The 21,256-nt window shown below is 44.7% G+C and overlaps 1 protein-coding gene across 1 annotated transcript in view; it reads right to left on the bottom strand.

Moving 5' to 3' along the window:
- The window catches only part of TRIO (trio Rho guanine nucleotide exchange factor), a 964,000-nt gene that overhangs the window by 498,501 nt on the left and 444,243 nt on the right, over positions 1–21,256 (bottom strand). The window contains exon 11 of the mRNA XM_029590045.1: positions 12,300–12,491. Coding sequence (XP_029445905.1) covers positions 12,300–12,491 — 192 coding nt within the window. The remainder of the gene's footprint in view (positions 1–12,299; positions 12,492–21,256) is intronic.

The raw sequence follows: 21,256 nt of genomic DNA, 5'->3' as shown, positions 1-21,256 counted from the left end.
TACATATATTTTTTCACTCCCTTCTTCTCCCCCCCCCCCCCCCTTGAACCCAATTATCATTTCCTGGGAGATCTTAAAGGGGAATGCTTTATCACATGCCTCAGTACTGACAAACACAGAGCTTAACTGCATGGTTTTCATGAAAGACACATTCCCCTTCATCAGACCTACAACACGCATGGTCTTATAGCTGAGAGAGACTGTCCGCTGCATCCTACTCTCGCTTGCACAGCCCTCCCGTCTACCAAACCTTCCCGGCCCCCATGGAGTTGGTGAAACAGAAGGAGGAAATTCCCTCCTTCCCTTGGTTCTTGATATTCCTTCACCTCCATGTTGCCCTCAAGCCTATCCTCTGGGTCAGGCGAGACATCAAAGTTGGATCTACAGTGCAGGAACCCAACCTGTTGTCAATAAACCAGACTCTTACAATACGAATCACACATTTGGACCCCCCTATCACACACCTTAAGGAGGTGTGCGTGCAGGTGTGCGTGTCCGTGCAGGTGTGAGTGCAGATGTAGGTATGTGTGTAACTGCTAGTGCAGCTGGCAGAGACCACCTGTCAAACACTAAGCTCTCTACCCTAGATTGGAACAGCCAGACCACATTCTCTGCTACCCTCATCTGCCCTCCGTTTCCAAGCATCTGCCTTCCCAAAGCTTATTGCTTCCCCTCACTCCCCCCATCCTTCCCTATCAGCAGAGTGGGAGCTCATCCTCCACCCCCGCACCTTTCTTCAATTTGCTTCAGCCACCTTCTACTGGCACCACTTGCAAAGCCCCATGGGCCAGCATGTCCTGAGCTGAGGTGAACGTTGGAAACCGCAAGGGAGATGATGAGATAAGGGAGACCACAAAGCAAGAGAATTTGCAAGGAGAAAAGACATTGGGAATCAGAAAGGTATGAGGCGAGGGGGAAAGCGTCAGAGCTAAATGAAGAGATGGTCATGAAAGTCACTCAAATTGTGATTTAATATCTAAATACTCAGAAAGCCTTAAAAAGTACCAAGCACTTTGAAAACGTTCACACGTCACCAATGTATAGCCCCTAGCATCCAACCCAGCTGGGTAGCTTTCTTTTATTAAAAGAGATTTTATTACATTTCTATAATAGTGACCTGAAAAATCACATTCCTCATCTGCAGGGGCCACCCCCTTTGCAGCCAGCAGCAGGAGCGTCTGCGACCTCAGCTCATCCTTACTGCACTCAATTCAGTGAACTATTTTTTTTCTTCTTTCAGCAAAACACATTTGCCTCAAAATTCAAAGCACATGGACACAGAACTAATTTGTCAAATTTTGTAAAGTAAATACTTAATTTTTATTTTTTTTTTTATTCCTTTCACCATTCTCAAGGGTTTTCAAGTGAGGAACATCTGCTAGCACGTCTGCGACCCATGCGACACAGAACGTTTGTGCTAAAATGGTCAGGAGCATGCCAGACACCACCTCAGGTTTTCTACCTCTAATGCTCAGACGTCACTAGTGCTTGCTCAATGCGATGTCCAGGGAATCGCTCGCTGACCTCCCCCAGAACTAACCGCACCCCTGCAGAACTTAACCCACACAAGTGACCTAAAAGGAAATGATTTTAGGCTTATGATGTAGACGGGCGAGAGGGTGGCAGCCAGACAGTCGCTTAAAGGGTGCACGGACATTCGTATTCCCCCCTTCCCATCTTCATTCTTGCTGGGCTCACCCTCAGACGCTAGATCTAGCAGGTCTCAGAAAACTACGGCTTCGCCGGCAAGCCAGTGGGTGCTACGGCACTGGTGGCTCAGCAACAGGCCCTGTTCCCTGTGGATCTATAAAGAACCAATGCCCTCGAATAGCGTTGGGGGGTCACTGGTTGGAGGGCTGCCTTCTAAATATCAGGGATGAAAAAAACCCACTCCCATCAGTGTTTGAAATCTTTGCAAATGTTGGTCCCTTTTGATCAGGGGTTGAAAGCTTTACTGTGAACGGTTCTTAAAAATCGCTTGACTTAGCAGCAGCGGTGCCATGCAGGAGATCAGAGTTTGAGTTCTGAGCCTGGCTTTGGCTCCTCGGGCCAGCCGGGGAGAACGCAGCAACCACTGCACCACACCGACCCAATCCAGCCAGACTCTGCTGTGCTCGTGGACTGGACTCCAGCAGAGCTGCAGTCGGTGGCCCTGGCTGGCAGAAGGATTATTACTGCAAGGGCTGAGGCTAGATAGAAAAAAGATTTGGGGGGGGCGAGAGTGGAAGAGTGGGCCAAAAATAACTCTATTCAAATTAAGAACTTGCTAGCAAACTGTAACTTTTTAAACAAATACTTCATGTTATGCCAAATTTATTTTATTAATGTTGTTTTAAAGAATGTGTTTGGTTTTCTTCCCAGCTGCTTCCTCCTGCTCTTCTGGCCTTCCAGATCAACTGGAACCAGCCCAGACTGAGGCCCACAGTGCCTCAAAGCCTTCATTTGCAGCTCTCGGGGAATTTTCCATTATTTTCTATTCTCTCACCTCTCCCACCCCAGTACTAGGCGGTCCAGTCACTGCAACAAACAGTCTTCCTGCACAAAAATAACCGGCTTCCCCTCTGTAATCCAAATCAGACAACAGATGTCGCTGCTGAGCGACGACTGGAGCTTGGAAAAAAAATAAATAAAAGCGCCATTAAAATTAAGTGTTAACCAAACAGATGCACAACAGTGGAAACTGAACAGAGCCCAGATGCAGACTGGCAGCAATCTGGGACCCAAGGGGCTATTTGGCTGGCATGGGAAAGCTTTTTTAAAACGTTTAATGCTTAATTCCTTTGCTTTCAGGAGCAACACTGGCTAAAAATAAATGACTTTAGCTAAGGATTAAAGACGTTATTCAGAAAAAAAATTAATAAAGTAAATAAAAATAAGCAGGGACAGGCCTAGCTCTGAGAATGCCAGCCAACAGATTTGCAAACAAGGAGGCGGTGGGGGTTCTCATAATTATGTGCTGAGTGCATGCTATGCCCTCAAGGGGGTTTTGCCACTTCGAGTGCCATTTATTTAAAAGATTTATATCCCACGCAATAGGCCACAAAACTTCACAAATATGAAAACATTTGAAAACCAAGGCTAAAGAGCTCCAAACCAACGGGGAATCAATGTCTTAACGTGAACAGCCAAGCCTTGTGTATTGCAAGAATAACCAAGTTCTGATAAGCTAAAGTTATTGCCGATTATTTATTTATTTTATTTATTTAAGGTTTTTTTATACCGGCATTCAAGAACTCGTTCACATCATGTCGGTTTACAGAAAACAGGGGTGCGAAAAATACAACCAGAAACATAAATAAACGTGATGAAGAGATGCAGTTACATTTAACAAGGGCTAATGAACTGGGATTGTAAGAAATAAAGAGAGATAGAGGAGGTTATTTATATACAAGTGTACAATATAAATATGGAGTCCACTATATACAGCTTCTAAGCAGAGAGATTATTGATGGAGCGTGTTAGGTGGAGTTCGGGAAGGCTTGCCTGAAAAGCCATGTTTTAAGTCTTTTCCTAAAGGTTAGGAGGCATGGTTCATTTCTGAGATCTGGGGGGATGGAGTTCCATAGCGGTGGTCCTGCTGTGGAAAGGGCTCGGTCTCGGTCTCTCAAGGTGCTGTGATTAGTAGTTTTTGTGGGTGGAACAAGGAGGCATCCTCTGTAGGCTTCCCTGGTCGGTCTTGTGGATTTGTGTAAACGGGGAGGAATTTGTAGGTGGATTATGGTATGTTGGTGAATGATTTTGTATAACAAGGTGATGGATTTGTAAATGACTCTGAAATGAATTGGTAACCAGTGGAGGTCTTGAAGGACTGGGGAGATGTGGTCTCTTTTCTTGGTGTTTGTTAGTAGACGGGCTGCTGCGTTTTGAGCCATTTGGAGCGGTTTTGTGTATGAGGCGGGGAGGCCAAGTAAAGTGGAGTTGCAGTAGTCTAATTTAGAGAAAATGAGGGCTTGGAGGATGGTTCTGAAGTCTATGGCATGGAATAGTGGTCTTATCCTTTTTAAAACTTGCAGTTTATAGAAGCAGTCTTTGGTAGTTTTGTTGATGTGGGCTTTGAAGTTCAGTTTATTGTCGATTAGCACACCTAGATCCCTCACATGAGTGGTTTGTAGGTTAGTTGGGAGACAGGCTGTGAGATTGTTATCTGGAGTTATGAGTAGTACTTCAGTTTTGGATGAGTTTAGTACCAGATTAAGGCTGTTGAGGAGGCTTTTAATTTCTAGTTGACAGGATTCCCAGTATTCGAGGGTTTTTGAGAATGATTCTTTGATGGGGATCAGGATCTGGATGTCGTCCGCATAGAGAAAGTGTATTAAATTGAGGTTGGTAAGGAGTTGGCAGAGTGGTAGGAGGTAAATATTAAAGAATGTAGGGGATAAAGAGGAACCTTGTGGGACTCCGATGGTCGAGTCGTGGCGTGATGATTCTTTGTTCTGGATTTTTACCTTGTAGCCTCTGTTGGTTAGAAACGATTTGAACCAGGAGAGCACTAATCCAGAGATTCCTATCGCAGCTAACTGGTTGATGAGGTGATGATGTCAGCCAATGTTTTGGAGATGATGTCTGCTATTGAGAGGAGAAGTTTTGTGGGAATATGGTCCGCTGGGTGCGAAGATGGTTTCATTCTTCTAAGGATGGTCTTTTAGGTCCAGGTTGGGTTTTTTTTAAAAGTGGTTTGAGTGAGGCTTGTTTGAGGTCTTCTGGGAAAGAACCTTGGGAAAGCGAACAGTTGATGATGTCAGCCAATGTTTTGGAGATGATGTCTGCTATTGAGAGGAGAAGTTTTGTGGGAATATGGTCCGCTGGGTGCGAAGATGGTTTCATTCTTCTAAGGATGGTTTGGATTTCGGAGGAAGAGGTAGGTTCAAACATTTCTAGGTGAATGTTTTTGATGTGAGGCATTCTGCCTCACATCAAAAACATGCCCGAGAGGCTGATTACTAACCAAAGACTCGTGAATTTAAAAAAAAAAATTTGCTTGAGGGCAACTTATCTTTTGAAGAATTCCAAAACAATGGGCCCTGCTGCTGAAAACATTTGCTCTCAAGACTTAAGCAAGCCTAACCAGGTACACTGAAGCTACATCCAGTAAAATAAGCCACGAGGATCGCAGTGATGTGAGTGCTTAAACAGTCGGGGCCACCTTATCATTAAGAGCTCTGGGAACGATCTTGAGATTTTGACTCCTGGGGGAATTCTGCACTGCACATTGACGACATTCCAAGGCAATAGTGCATTGCACAGAATTCCCCTCCCACACGTTTGTACCACAGAATTAGGCAATGGGGACCAGGAAGCAGCGGCAATGGCCCTGGCGATCTGCACCGGCCAGAAGAGAGGAAGGAATGGCAAAGGCGTCAGCTTGGAGAGAGAGAAAGGAGCAGAGGCGGGCTGGCCTATGTGAACCGGAGAGTTGGGGGGGGGGGGGGGGAAGTCGGCGGAAGCCCACACAGGCCAGAAGAGATGAACCAGCCTGCATTGAACATGAATGAAAGAGGTAGACAGCAAGCAAGGAGTCTTGCTACAGAAGGAGTGGCAGACAAAGTCAGGGGGAATTTCTGGGGTGAAGGGGAGAGAAGTGGATTGGGAGCAGAGAGAGACAGCTGGGGAGGGGATCGAGCCTGAGGGCATGGGAGAAAGCTAAGGGTCTTGCTGGGGGGTGGCGAGAGAGACAACAGAGTAAGGGTTTGAACTTGGCGGGACAGAGAGAGAAAGTTTATGGGGGAAGGGATGGGAGAGAGAGCTCAGCCCTGGTGGAAGGTGAGGTAAGCGCATGGACAGGGGGATTAACGCAAGGAGGAGGAGAGATCTAGCATGGGGAAGGGGGTCAAGTCATAAGAGGAGAGAACTGGGAAGGTTGTTGAGTCTGGGGGAGGGTGAGAGCAATCTGGAGAGGCCAAGCCTTATCACAGAAAAATTCTATACTATCTGCGGATTGCTTTGACGTTCATAGTAGCAGAATGAACGTCAAAGCAATCCGCAGGAACTAATGTATGTTCGTACGTGGTATTGTGACATTGTGACAGCAGCCCAGCAGGCACATTTTAAGTCCTGCCGATTGAATTGCCCCTGAGGCAGCTCTATGAGCGAAACTCGGCCAGAGTCGGGCATTGAAATAAAGGGCTTCTTTTGATCATCCGATTCCTATTGTTTTCACTGTAATACAGCCAAATGGATCGGCTTCCGCTTTGCTTTTTGGGTCCGTCACTACCTCCAAGCCTCCTCACCCCTCCCTGGGCAGAATGTGTGAAGGGAACATCCTACAGCTCCCTCTCTCCTTTCCTCACAGCACTTACTTTCTCACTAAGGCATGACTTCTACTGGACAGCATTTTTGAAATTCAAAGACTTGTAATCTTTTCCCCATTTTTTTAATTTATTTTTATTTATTTAAAAATGTTTCTATACCGTCGTTAAGTTAAATACCATCACAACGGTTTACAGAAGGGCACGATAAAGAGAAATATGGGTGGTACAGATTACAAATTACTCATGTGCCATCATAGTACGGTAACAATGTAAAATAATAAACTAGGTGTGTAAGTTAAACCTGATAGGAACAAATTAGGCAGTTTGATTTTAACATTAATGTGCTTATGTAGGTTACTAAAAACTTCTAGCTTGGTGCATCCTTATCGCTCAACTATTTTTCTCCTTTTCTTTATCTTTATAAAATGCTTGTTTAAAAAGCCAGGTTTTCAGATTAGTTTTGAATAATTTCAGATTTGTCTGTAGTCTTATTTCAAGTGGCATGGTATTCCAGAGTACAGGACCAGCCAGTGACAGTGCTCTTTCCCTTACTTGCGTGAGATGTGCTGATTTGACAGAGCTTTAGTAGAGCTTTATTTGCAGATCTCAGGTTTCTTTGTGGGACATGCACGCGCAGTGCCGTGTTAAGCCAGTCGGCTTTATCATCGTGGATTAGTTTATGGATTATACAAAGTGCTTTATATTGTATTCTTTGTTCAATTGGAAGCCAGTGGAGTTCAGCACGTGTTCCTGTAATATGGTCACTCTTTTTTTTTTTTTGCCTGTCAAAACTCTGGCAGCGGAATTTTGAAATATTTGCAGAGGTCGAATTGTAGATTGAGGTAGTCCTAACAGCAAGGACATGCATTTTGGTTTCAGATTCTGTGCTTCAGTTTGAATTTTCCACTTGTTGCCACTTGTCAGATGTTTCTGTAGCATCTCTGAATCTGGCCATCTCTGTGTGTGGCTGACTTTTTCCTTGCTTTCTGAAGTTTGAATTTATACCAGAAGCTACTGGGATGAGGAAGGGCACTTTTGCCATGCAGAACTCACCAACATTCTGTTGCTTCTGCCTGTCTCCCTTAGTAAAGCAATGGGGTTTTTTTGGGAGACTCTATTCTCTTAGTCCTGGGGGAATTCTGCACTACTGCGGAGCGCAGAATTTGCATAGAATTCCCCCCCCCACACACACTGCGCAACATTGCCAGAGGAGACCCCGGCATGCCTAGACGGAGTGTGTCCCGCGTGTGCCAGGGGACGCGCTCTGTTCACGGCGAAGATGAAGGCCTGGGTGCGCCATTCGCGACGAAAAGGGAAGGCCCCCGTCTGCTGCGAACGGCGCGCCCAGGCCTTCATCTTCGCCATGGAAGAGCACGTCTCGCAGCATACGCGTGACATGATCTGCCTAGGCATGCCAGTGAGAGAATGTGTGTGTGATAGAGGGGAGAGGAGGGTGTGAGAGAGAGGGGAGGGGAGGGTGAGAGAGAGAGAGAGAGCATGGTTGGTAAGAGGGCTGGGTGGGGGGATGCTTGAGTGTGGGTTTCAGAGAGGGAGCATATATGAGGGGAGGGATGTGGGAGAGAGGAGGGTGAGAGAGCAGGAGGGTGTGAGAGAACATGGGAGGTAAGAGAGGGGAGTGGGTGGGGGGATGCTTGAGTGTGGGTTTCAGAGACAGGAAGCCTATATGAGGAGATTGTGAAGGAGTGTGTATGTGTGTGAGAGATTGGGAGCTTGTGTGATTGAAAAAGGGATTGTGTGTATGTGAGGGTGCTAGTCTGTGTGAAGGGATTGTGTATGTGTGAGACAGAGCCTGTGTGAAAGGGTGCATGAGAAAGAGACATAGGTAGCCTGTGTGGGGATGTATATGTGAGAGAGAAAGGGAGCTTGTGTGGGTGTATATGCAAGAGAGCTCTATGAGGAGATGTGTGTGTGTGTGTGTGCGAGAGAGAGAGGAGCCTGTATGAGGGTGTGTGTATGTGTACTAGAGAGAGGGAGTATGTGTGTGAGAGAGGGAGGGACAGAGGGAGCCTGTGTGAGGGGCAGCACTGAGAACAGGGTCAAACTTGGACTGGCAATAGAGTGGAAGGGGTTGAGCCTAGAGGTGGAGGGGAGAGATACTGGCAGGTGGAGGAGTTGGGGCCTGAGAGGGCAAAGTGGCCAGGGGAGTAGGGAGAGCGAGTGGAAGGGACACTCTTACAGTGAATTTCTAGGGAAATTCTGCTCAAAATATTTAAAAAATAACTTTTTTCTATATTAATTTAAAATGTAATTACTTAAAGACTCATGTAAATTGTGTTATTTTGACCAATATAAAGTTTGCAGAATTTTAAGTTTTTGTGCGCAGAATTCCCCCAGGAGTAATTCTCTACAACTACTGAACTGATGCCACAGGCTTTTGAACTAGTCTGAGATAGTCCCAGTTTTTTTCCCACATGCCAAATTTAATGACTTTCTGTACCTTCTCTAATGAGTTATTTTGCTCCCAAACAGATGGACAGATATGTACTCCTTCCGTATAATAACTTTCCAGCTTTATATTCACAGGCCTTTGGAGATCGGCTTTCCAAAGCATCAGCACTCTGCTAAAGAGCCAGCAAGGGGAAATGTAGGATCCAACTGTGCACAGCAAGTGCTACAGCACCAAATAAACTGCTTTGCAATAAACTTTCTGGTCAGTGAAGCCAAAATTCTACTTTAAATGTAGATTACAGGGAGACATTCAACCCAGCTGAAAAAATGAACAAACTCGAAAAAAACTATTAGATGCTGTATGGCTCAGGCATGAAAATGTTTGAATTGTCCAAGTGGCCTTTAAATGGAACTATTTAGCCTGTGGCATGTCTTTGCATATTGCAAAAAAAAAAAAAAAAGATATATGGTCAGGCAGGGAATGGAGGAAGGGAAATTCAGCTCTGTCTTGCAAAGATTTGCTCCTCTGCATTCATTTCTTGCAATCTCCCTTAATTTTCCAAAATTGAGGCTTAACTGATTACCTGGCTTTCCTCTAAAGGAAATGGTGCGGTTAAAACAGGGTGCAAACTGAAAAGGTTTGGGACTGGCAGATGGGAAAAAAGCAAAGTTGAACTCTAAACTCTCACTACATAACAAGACTTGAGTGAGTTAGGAATACGAGCAGCAAGGCTCAGCCAACAACCTTTATCCAGAAACCACAGTATCAGCACACAGGAGCCATACTACAAAGTGTAATATTATTCAGACTGCTTTGTTTCACCACCTAGACACAAGACCAGGTGTGGCTTAGGGGGATTCCCTAGACATAATCGGACAGGACCTAATGATTAGGATCTTATTCCAGTGAATACCGGTGCTATTGCCTTTTTTACTCTAGTTTCCTACAGGGAAACCTGCCTTACAAAATCACAATGTGGGCAGTGGAAAGGCTGCGTCTAACCACCCACCCACTCTTCCCAATTTATTGCAGGCTCACACAACTTCATCCGATAACAGTTTATTGTTGGAACAATAAATGGCCGCAGCCCATCAATACAATTAACCAGCAATAAATAACACAACAACAACATTAGCATAAATAGTAAAAACAACATAACAATTTATTAACTAACTTTGTGACCAGCGAACACCCCTCCGCTTCTAGGTGCCAAGCATGTAAGTCTGCTGAGGCGCCGGCACACCCCCCAGCCATAGAAGCCGGGCAGCTGCCACTAACACCTGCCCGTTAAAGCCATAGCGTCATTGCCAGCGACCCGACCGTAGGAGTCGGGTCGTTTGGTCTAAGCGCCTCAGCATTCACCTTGTCCTCCCCTCTTGGCCGTTGAAGCATCGAGGAACTGCGCCGGATCTGTTAGGCCGCTTGCACAATCCGAGCCGCCTGCTCGATCCTCCTAAGTGCGGGGGGGGGGGGGGATGTCGCTCCCGCCAGCCACCACGCAACGCCAAGTGCTGCGACAGGACCTAACGTTTCGACCCTCTACTCTAGCTACCCTATCCTGAATGGGAGGGTGGGAGGGGACGAAGCCGCGCCGATGGTGCTTGGCCAAAAATGGGGCCGCCCATACTGGAGCTCTCCTTTTCACCAGGCACCGCCCCCAGCCCCCCCCCCCCCCCCCCCCCCCCCGGGCCCTTCCCTAAGTCTGCCCACCTTGTCTTCCACGCCCCATTGTGCCCTGCTCCCTAAAGGGGAGTCGCGGGCTCTTTATGTCTGTTTGTCTGCCTGCTCCCTCCCCCCAAATAACTTCTCAACCATTCATCCAATTTCATTCAAATTTATGCCCCAGATAGCAGGGCACCAAGTGATCTCTGGCTCACACTTTTCATGTGTCCCTGAGCCGATCTCCCCCACACTTACAACTTATGTTTGTTTTGTTTTTTTTTCATTACAAACTGAGAAAGAAGCCCGTATGGGCCTGCCTAGTCTACCCATCCACCCAACTAATGTAGCTTTACCGCTCCCATCATTCCCTAAGAGATCCCCTGGAAAGGGAAACCAGCCAGGTCAGTTCAAGTCTGCGAGTACAAAGCAAGCACAGATTTTTTGCCTATGTGGGCCATTTGAAAATTACCCTCCCAATTACTAACAAGCCAAAAACAACCAAGACGTGAGAAACTAAACCTTGGCTTTTTTGGTATGCAAAACGATAAATTTCACCATATTCAGTACTGAAATGTTTCACTACTTGAAGAGTGAAATTAATCCATTTAATGCATGCCACATTAATTTTGTCATCACAAATAGCATCAAAACAGAGTGTACCAAATCAGATTTCATGACAGGGAGGGTAATCAGTGATACTGTTCTTAATAGGGCTGTTTTCAGAGGGCCAGGGAAATTGCTAAAGGGGTTGCTTCCCGTGCCTTTTTGAAATACTGCACAGGGCAAGAAAACCTGTCTTTTAAGCTGGATAAGCTCAGAGAGTTAAGTGCTGGCCCTGCTGTTAGAGTCCTCACCTTTGGCTTGCAGCTACAACAAAAGTAAACAGTTTAACACCTCCTACCCCTTTCCAAAGACTGCTTAGGTCACAAAGGACTTCAGAGGTGTTGTGCATATTCATTGCCCCCGCCAAACCTTAACATAGGTTTTCAAGAGCTTGCTTGCTGCTCTGTGACTGACAAAACTGAGTCTGAGAACTTAAAAACTAGTCCTGGAAGAAAATCTGCAACCTGCTGGAGAAAAGCCCTCCCACAAGCAGAGTGCAAGTCTAAAGAACAAGCTGCCAATGGCTTTGCATGGTCACTACTTTAGGCTTGTTTCTCATGACTAGGCCGCATGCGCTCTGTTCTGGAAAACTCCCTTGATGCACAAAGAAAGGCCTGCCACAACGAGCCCTAAAGCAAACAGCTCACTTCTGGCAAACTTGAAGGCTTGCCTTTAGAGTGGACACAGATCAGGAGTAAAGACAAACGAAAAATAACAACAAAGATACAAGATGTGGAGAGGGGTTCTTAAGGATTTTAGGGTCACATTCACTAAGCATTTTTCCCATAGACACAGAATGGGAGAAAAGCCTTAGTAAACCTGGCTCTTAGCTTACAGACTCCCATCTTACAGCAGTTCCCTTATTGCCTTAAAGGAAAAGTCTGGCAGCAAACTTACTCCAGATAGTTATAGATGAATGCTGCACTAGATTAACCTGCTGTGAAACAATTCCTTCACACTATTTTACCCCACATTTAAGTTCTATTTCTTGCGGTAGTGGAACACTGAGGAGGCTCTGCTCATTCCTTCATTCGGGAAGAGGGGAAAGGAGCAGGTGGCAACAGTCAGCTACAGGTATGGGGCAAACTGGGAGCGCGCCCACTACTTTCAGGACAGGCAAAGAGCGTAGGAGGGGTTATTTTATTCTAAAGTCAGTGATCGGACAGGGATGCACGTATCTGTTCAAATTACATTATTGAAGTTGGTACCATGAAGCTGTGCTCAGATTACAAAACTAGTCTGAACACATAGTATACTCAGCAGAGTCACCACCAGGACACCGTGCCTCATTTATCATGAACTATGGAGATCCTTTCAGGTGACACTGCAACACTTAAAGGCTTTTTTTCTTTTTCTTCCCATTGCTGGCATCATACCTCTTTGACATGGCTGTGAAAAGACACCGACATGTCCAGCAGGATTTTGCGCTGCTCCACACGCCTCACAAAGTCCTGTATGCGATCCTCCAGCTGATGGGCAGCCTGATAGATTTCTTCCGGGTCGCACTCCCCTGTCTGGGCCAGCTGCTCTGCTGCCTCTAGTAACTTGTCTGCATTGGTGTAAGTGTTCTGAAGGGGGGAGAGGGAGAGAGAGTGAGAGAGAGAGATGAGCGCCCCTCGTGGAAGTACATGGATAGTCAAAATGTAAAGCACATTCTCTAGTCTATGGCATGACATATCCCATGCTTCTCAGTGCTTGGAGGAGTGTCTGCACGCAGCAAACAGTGAGCGGGAAAAGAAAGTCAGAGCCATGCAGTGCTAGCCAATCAAAAAAGTATGGACAATAAAAAAAAAATGTGCCACCTCTCTTTCAGGAGATAATTAGTTGCCTCTAACGAGTAAGGATCTCCTTCAAGGCACTGCAACAGAGGTAGCACTACCAAAGCCTTTGACTCAGCTAGCTGTCAACTACTATATGTAAGGAGAAATTCTTTTTCCCCTGCTTGTAAAAAAATCTGTTTCACTTTTGAGCAGAAAAATGAGAACACAGAATGCTTAGTTTTATTTCACTTATTTGGTGACTGGAAATTCCCATTCACCTTTAAGAGGTCAAGTCATGACACTGATGTTTTAAAATTCTCAGGATCGCCCAACTAAAACTTCCTCTACATGATATTCTGGGGGATTTCTTTTTAGGGTATTGTTAAAAGACTTCCAAGCAGGTTAATTCCTTCCACAATACAATTAGCAATAATTTTAGAAAAGGGATTTCTATTGACAACAGAGGTTGTGAGAATTATTAGCATAGGCAATCAAGGTCTCCCTGTCATCAACAACCTCTTGCCATGCCAGATCAATCGAGACACTCCTAATTTCTTCTGAGGCAGCCAACTCTAGGGTGGGCATGGCATTTTGTTTTCCTTAATACCTGATCAGATACTTTGATTCTGTCACAACTAAAAACTAGAAGCACAGCTTCAGATGACCTCCTTTACCGAGGATTTTTATTTTTGTAAAACCTCAGAAAGAGAGGGCCAGAAATGACTGACCTTATGTATATATTTGCCCTTAAAAATTGTGGTGCTGTATATAGGAGGATTACAAATACCATTATCTTGGCTTAAAAAACATGAATTCCAACTTTGTGCATAAATATATCTATATGTATGCATGCATAACAAAAGTGATGCAATACAAATTTAACTTTTCAGATAAACCAATTTAAATCTGTAATAACCAAAATCTGCAGACAAAATTTTAAGGCTCTTTATAAAATCAAGTTATCTACTGTCACACAGGAACATAGGACCCCCAGATATAATCATAGAGGTCCATATTCAGTCACCGCCTGAATAGCAAAGCTAACCGATAAACTTATCCGACTAAATTTGGAGGTATATTCAATAGTGCAGCCACACTACTGAATAGAGCCAGCTATTTTACAGTTAGCTAAGCTATCCAGCTAATTTAACTCCTCCAAGAAATGCCCCTAAGTTACCTAGCTAAATTTTAGCCGGATAAGTGCCCAAATTGTTCATGTAACCATATAACTTTTGAGTTAATCAGCTAAATGCTTCTGAATATGGACCTCATGAAGTCCCATGGACAAAAATGAACAAACAGGATGGCAGTTGATGACTACGGCTCCCTCTTCACTAGAGGCCATGATTGTTTCCTCCGCAACACCCCGAGCTAGGAATCCAGTCCAGGTCTCTCCACCAGTACTGCCGATAAGCCTGCCCTCTGATGAGACTTTTGCTGAAGAGAAACTGTACGAGATATCAACGTTCTGTCCATGCTTTAAAATAGCTCGGCACACAGTTGTGGCACTGACCAGAGTCTTTTGCATTTAATTCTCCACTGGAGGACTGCAATCTATTTATTGATAAATAATTAGTTGCTGCTGCACACATACTCCATCTACCACTTGCCCTGATCTACTCTCACATTCACCATAAAGGAGAGGTTTCCACTCTGTTCTTGTGCATTCTGGCCTCTCATAATGCATAGTGGCTGTGGGTTTACGTATAGCAAGTTTGATTACCTGTAAACACTGTTCTCCATAGGCAGGATAAATCAGACATAATGTATGTGGGTGACATTATCCAAAGGCATTGACATAGACCCAGCTCTCAGAGTTCAGTGAGCATCTTACTGAGCATGAGCGGGAGTTTCCACACACAGTTGCTGTCACATGAACCCCAGAACTTAAGTGAGGCAATCAACTCCCTAGGGAGGCAGGTAGATCTCAAGTATGGCTGATTCATCCTGCTGCCTATGGAGAACCGTGTTTACAGGTAATCAAACTTGCTATACGTAAACCCACAGCCACTATGCATTAAGAGAGGCCAGAATGCACAAGAACAGAATGGAAACTTCTCCTTTATGGTGAATGTGAGAGTAGGTCAGGGCAAGTGGCAGATGAGAGTATGTGTGCAGCAGCAACTAATTATTTACCGATAAATAGATTGCAGTCCTCCAGTAGAGAATTAAATGCAAAAGACTCTGGTCAGTGCCACAACTGTGTGCCGAGCTATTTTATGTTGATATCTCGTACAGTTTCTCTTCAGCAAAAGTCTCATCAGAGGACAGGCTTATCGGCAGTACTGGTGGAGAGATCTGGAGTGGATTCCTAGCTTGGGATGTTGCGGAGATTCTCTACAGAGAACCCTGTTTACAGATAAACTTGTTTGGTTTTTTTTCACAAACAAGCAGGCATGAATAAAGACATAACACATGGGGAGCTCCAAGCTGAGGGCTACATTGCATAGCAATTACTTAAGACAACCTGGACCCTGCCAGGTGGAGTGTGAACTACTAGAAGGTGAACAGGCTGCACAGAACTGCTTGTCCAAAGTTATTGCTTCTCCAAGACATGTTGTCCAGACAGTAGTAGTACATAAAGATGTGAACTGACAATCAAGTAGCAGCTTTGTCTATGTGTTCAATAGACGTGGCCCTCAGATGAGTCACTGAAGTCACCATGGTTCTCACTCAATGAGCCTCAACAACATCTGTAATTTGTAAGCTAACCAGCACTCAACAATATGCTATACAGTCTGCTAGCCAATTAGATGTAGTTAATTTGGCAATTGCCCTTCCCATTCTATTGGGATCAAAGGACACAAACAGTTGAGAAGCTTAACAGTACAATTGAATCGTCTTCAAGTGATACACCAGGGCTCTTTTATAGTCCAAAGAGTGAAGCACCCATTCTTCTTTGTGTGCATGTGGTCGTCAAAAAAATGCTGATAGCGTAACAGTTTGGTTAATGGGAAAACTGAACTCCACTTTTGGAAGGCATTTAGGTTACGTACACAGAGCCACCTGTTGTGAAAAAATTGCAGGTATGGAGCATATGAAATCTCAGCCTGTAATTTGCTTACTCATTGTGCTGAAGTGACACTTCATGAGTTAGACTAGGGCCATGTTAAGATTTCAAGGCACTGAAGGTTTACTGACTGGAGATATGGAATGCCATAGTCAACAAGAGCCACAAACAGGCCTGGTTTTCAGGATATCCACAATGGATATGCATGAGAAAGATTTGCATACAACAGAGGCAGTGCATGCAAATCTCTCTCATGCATATTCATATTGGATATCCTAAAAACCAGGCCTGTTTGTGGCTCATAAGGCCTGGCGTTGGCCACCCCTTTCATAGTCCTTTTATGAATTTTGATACTAAAGGGTAGAGAGAAACTGGAGCCCCTCCTACCCACTGATGATACACTGCAATGGCGTCAAACTGAACTTTAACAGAAGAGAAGCTAAGGCCCGAGGACAAAAAGAAACATTTCTTGGGCCTTAGGAGAAGGGAGACAGCTGGCTGGTCCCACACCAAGCCTAGAACCTCTTTCAGTTGAAATCACAGGATCTCCTGGTTAACAACTTGTCCACAATCTCTTTAGAAAGGGGGTAGAGAGGATACTAATGTGTGCTCAACATCTATGTTGAGAGAGCCAGTAATGGCAGGTTCAGATAGCAGAGTCTTCCTGAGTGTTGAGAGCCAGAGATAACCCCAATGAAATCGGAGGCTGAATTGACACAGACAAGATATGGATACCACACGTGCCATAGCCAGGCTGGTGCTATGATGATCCTCGTCTTGTCCTGAAAGCCTCTGGCCATATTCCTGAGATGAGGCAAGCTTGATCACCTTCTGCTAAAGAAGAGAGGCTACTTCCTGCTGCAGCTAAGTAAACCAATGTTTCCCAACCTTTTCAAACCCAAGGCACACCTACATTTAAAAAAATGCTGTGGGACACACCAGCCTCCACATGGTTCGCAGTGCAGACATGAAGACTCATATTGTCAAAAGAAGAGCTAGGGAAGTACTGAAAGCCCCATCATTCTTTCATCCAAATTTTAAAACAAAGAAAGAGAATGGGCAAAGACTCACAAAGAAACATGAAGGGCAGAAAAAGAACATATGGCCCAATCTAGTCTACCCATCCGCCCAAATAGTTTAGTACTAAAATTCTCATTACTTCCTTAGAGATCCCCTATATTCGTCCCATGCTTTCTTGAATTCAGATACTGTTTTTCTCTACCACCTCAATAGGAGGCTGTTCCACGCATCCACCACCTCTGTAAAGAAATATTTCCTAAGATTACTCCTGAGTCTACCCCCTTTCAACTTCCTCTCATGACTCCTCATTCTAGAGTCTCCTTTCCTTTGAAAGAGGCTCACCTCTTGTGCAAGGAAGCTTTAGAGGTATCTGAATTTCTCTATCATATCTCCCAGCTTGTCTTTCCTTCAGGGTGTACATGTTTAGATCTTTAAGTCTATCCCCATATGCTTTAGAACAAAGACCACCAGTGATCATTTTAGTAACCACCCTCTGGACCGACTCCATCCTGTTTATATCCATTTGAAGGTGCAATCTCTAGAACTGTACACAGAATTCCAAGTGAAGTCTCACCAGGGACCTATACAGGGGCAATATCTCCTCCCTTTTTCTGCTGACCATTCTCCCCCTATGCAATCAAGCATCTTTCTGGCTTTTACCGTATTTATCCACCCGTTTGGCCTAAGCGACTGTAAATGCCAGAAAGATGATTTTGTCAGTGGGCCAGTTCCTCTATATACAAGTGCAAGAGAAGAGAGAAGTCAGTGTGATGGGGGCAGCTGACTCAGTTAGTAGCCTTAGCTGCCACATGTGGCTTCCAGACTCCTGCACTGCTGCTACTCCCAACACGCAGAATGAGTCTCGTCCAGTGCTCAGTGTACACTCTCCCTGTATTACTCAGTCTGGTGAAAAAACAGAGGCTGGAAGGACTCAAAGGAGGAAGTTCAGGAGAAGGAAGGTAAGGAGGTGTTATGTGCACTGTCTGCACTGCACAAAATAGGGCCTAGATATCCATGCCCTGCATGCTGCCCATGGATTATCATGCTCCAGAGCTCATGATGTAGTGAGGAACAAGAGGCATGCATGATTACACATGTTCTCATAAGGGAGCTCCTACATGACTAAGAGCCACCACTTCTGACTCTTATTGCTATGAGGTGCTAAGAGCAGTGCCCCGGTACTGGTTTGGATCTGAACATCAAGCAGTGGTGACTTTTCTGTGGCACACCTGATCAGGGCTAAAGGCACACTGGTTGGGAATTACTGGAGTAAACTAAGCTGGGTCAAAATTGAAGACTGATCTATGTTGGGTTGAAGGAAGGCAACAGAAGAACAAGTAGCAGCCATATTCTACAATTTTCAGGACACACTTGTCCTTGGTCATGAGGACCTATTCCGGAAGTAAGGACTGGACCCTTCCCGCCACTGGAGGTGGCATGCCTCAAGAATGTCAAAAACTGGTCCTAGGTTTAGGCTGTGACTGATGCTGGGCCTTCAACTGATATTTCTCCCTCTGCTGAACTCTAGTGGGTAGCTGTTGTAGCAGAGTAGGAGGAACCCGATGACATGGAAAAGAACAGAAGGGAAGTCTCTGGAAAAATGTGTGCTTGTAGGTGAAGTACTCGCACCTTGCTAGGACTAGCTGGTCTCCCGCCACTGTAGACAGCAATTGTAGAGTTGATTGATGCTTCTTAATCAGAGCCACCGTGTCCCCTGCACAGGACACAACCACCAGACAGTCATATATATTTTCATGGAGGCCACTTGCTCTCAACCACACAAGCCTACTGGCTCCAAAAGAGATCACTGAAGTTCTAGCTGCAGAATCACAGGCGGAACGCATAAGATAGCTTTTCGCACAGCTCAGTGAAATCTATATGGCCAGGATCTGACGAATCTGTCAAAGGCTTCAGCTTTTTGATACACTGATGCAATTACTACACCATGAATAACTGGTGCAGTGCAATTGAGCAGTAAGCATGACTCCCTGGAAGACTTTTTTCCCCAAATGCATCCAGTGCCTTAGGATCCTTTCCAAGAGGTGCGTGCGATATAGTGATCCTGGATGCATTTTGCCTAATTCATCACCAGCTCCTCCACAACAAAATGGTGGAATACAGCTGGAATACCCAAAGCTGGGTAAGATGTGGTAGACCTGATTGACAAACTGATTGACAAACTGATTGACAAGCTGAAGAGTAGTAAATCACCTGGACCGGATGGTATACACCCCAGAGTTCTGAAGGAACTAAAAAATGAAATTTCAGACCTATTAGTAAAAATTTGTAACCTGTCAATAAAATCATCAATTGTACCTGAAGACTGGAGGATAGCTAATGTAACCCCCATATTTAAAAAAGGGCTCCAGGGGTGATCCAGACCGGTTAGCCTGACTTCAGTGCCAGGAAAAATAGTGGAAAGTATTCTAAACATCAAAATCACAGAACATATAGAAAGACATGGTTTAATGGAACAAAGTCAGCATGGCTTTACCCAAGGCAAGTCTTGCCTTCACTTTTTTGAAGGATTTAATAAACATGTGGATAAAGGTGAACCTGTAGATGTAGTGTACTTGCATTTTCAGAAGGCATTTGACAAAGTTCCTTATTGAGAGGCTTCTAGGAAAAATAAAAAGTCATGGGATAGGTGGCGATGTCCTTTCGTGGATTACAAACTGGCTAAAAGACAGGAAACAGAGAGTAGGATTAAATGGACAATTTTCTCAGTGGAAGGGTGTGGGCAGTGGAGTGCCTCAGGGATCTGTATTGGGACCCTTACTTTTCAATATATTTATATATGACCTGGAAAGAAATACAAGTGAGGTCATCAAATTTGCAGATGATACAAAATTATTCAAAGTAGTTAAATCACAAGCAGATTGTGATAAATTGCAGGAAGACCTTGTGAGGCTGGAAAGTTGGGCATCAAAATGGCAGATGAAATTTAATGTGGATAAGTGCAAGGTGATGCATATAGGGAAAAATAACCCATGCTATAGTAACACAATGTTAGGTTCCATATTAGGTGCTACTACCCAAGAAAGAGATCTAGGCGTCATAGTGGATAACACATTGAAATCGTCGGTTCAGTGTGCTGCGGCAGTCAAAAAAGCAAACAGAATGTTGGGAATTATTAGAAAGGGAATGGTGAATAAAACAGAAAATGTCATAATGCCTCTGTATCACTCCATGGTGAGACCATACCTTGAATACTATGTACAATTCTGGTCGCCACATCTCAAAAAAGATATAATTGCGATGGAGAAGGTACAGAGAAGAGTGACCAAAATGATAAAGGGAATGGAACAGCTCCCCTATGAGGAAAGACTAAAGAGGTTAGGACTTTTCAGCTTGGAGAAGAGATGTCTGAGGGGGGATAAGATAGAGGTGTTTAAAATCATGAGAGGTCTAGAACGGGTAGATGTGAATCAGTTTTTTACTCTTTCGGATAATAGAAAAACTAGGGGGTACTCCATGAAGTTAGCATGTGGCACATTTAAAACTAATCAGAGAAAGTTCTTTTTCACTCAACGCACAATCAAACTCTGGAATTTGTTGCCAGAAGATGTGGTTAGTGCAGTTAGTATAGCTGTGTTTAAAAAAGGATTGGATAAGTTCTTAGAGGTGAAGTCCATTACCTGCTATTAATTAAGTTGACTTAGATAATTACCATCGCTATTACTAGCAATGATAAAATGGAATAGACTTAGTTTCTGGATACTTGGGTTCTTATGGCCTGGATTGGCCACTGTTGGAAACAGGATGCTGGGCTTGATGGACCCTTGGTCTGACCCAGTATGGCATGTTCTTATGTTCTTAAGGCCTAGACCCTAAAATCTATTTTCTGGGCTACCAGAAGATATATCAGGATCTGCCACATCCTTGACGAAGCCATGAATTGGGATGTCCAGTTTTGCTGGAGACTGGAGAAATTGCAACAAACCGAACACATTGTTCTTGGCTACAAGCATATTTTCCCTTTAAAAACTGCTCCAGGAAAAAGTCCTTCATAACCTAAACCTGCTCCTGGGAACGCCTTATTTATATGCACCTAAAAGTACGTACACTGTAGAACGTTTAGGTGATTTTATGGTATGCAACTATCAAAAAGCCTATTTACCTGGATAGACTTTTGAAATTGTCCTCCCAACGTCCAATTACGTGTTTTACAGGATTGATCTGGGGGGGGGGGGGGGATTTAACTCTCAAAATCTCAAAAGGAGCTGGCCTATAGGCCTGAAAATCAATTGGGGAAGGGAAGGGGGCAGAAGCTGAAGATTAATTTAGGGTGTCTAAAACCCTTGCACTGGCTCTGGCTGCAGCAGTAAATGAAGAGAGGGAGAGACAGTGAGGGTAGTAAGGGTTGGCTTGTAGAGAGGGAGGGAGAGTGATGGGAAAGAGCTGTGGAGAGAGGGAGACTGATGTGGAGAGAGAATAGAGAGAAACTAATGGGGAGGGACTTGTGGGGGGGAGAGGTTGGGAGGAGACTGATGAAGAGGAGCTAGAGGGGAGAAACACTGGTGGGATGGGAGGGTCAAACAGA

The sequence above is a fragment of the Rhinatrema bivittatum genome, chromosome 2, assembly GCF_901001135.1.
Source record: "Rhinatrema bivittatum chromosome 2, aRhiBiv1.1, whole genome shotgun sequence".
Taxonomy (NCBI): domain Eukaryota; kingdom Metazoa; phylum Chordata; class Amphibia; order Gymnophiona; family Rhinatrematidae; genus Rhinatrema; species Rhinatrema bivittatum.
This window is presented reverse-complemented; position numbering and strand designations above follow the sequence as displayed.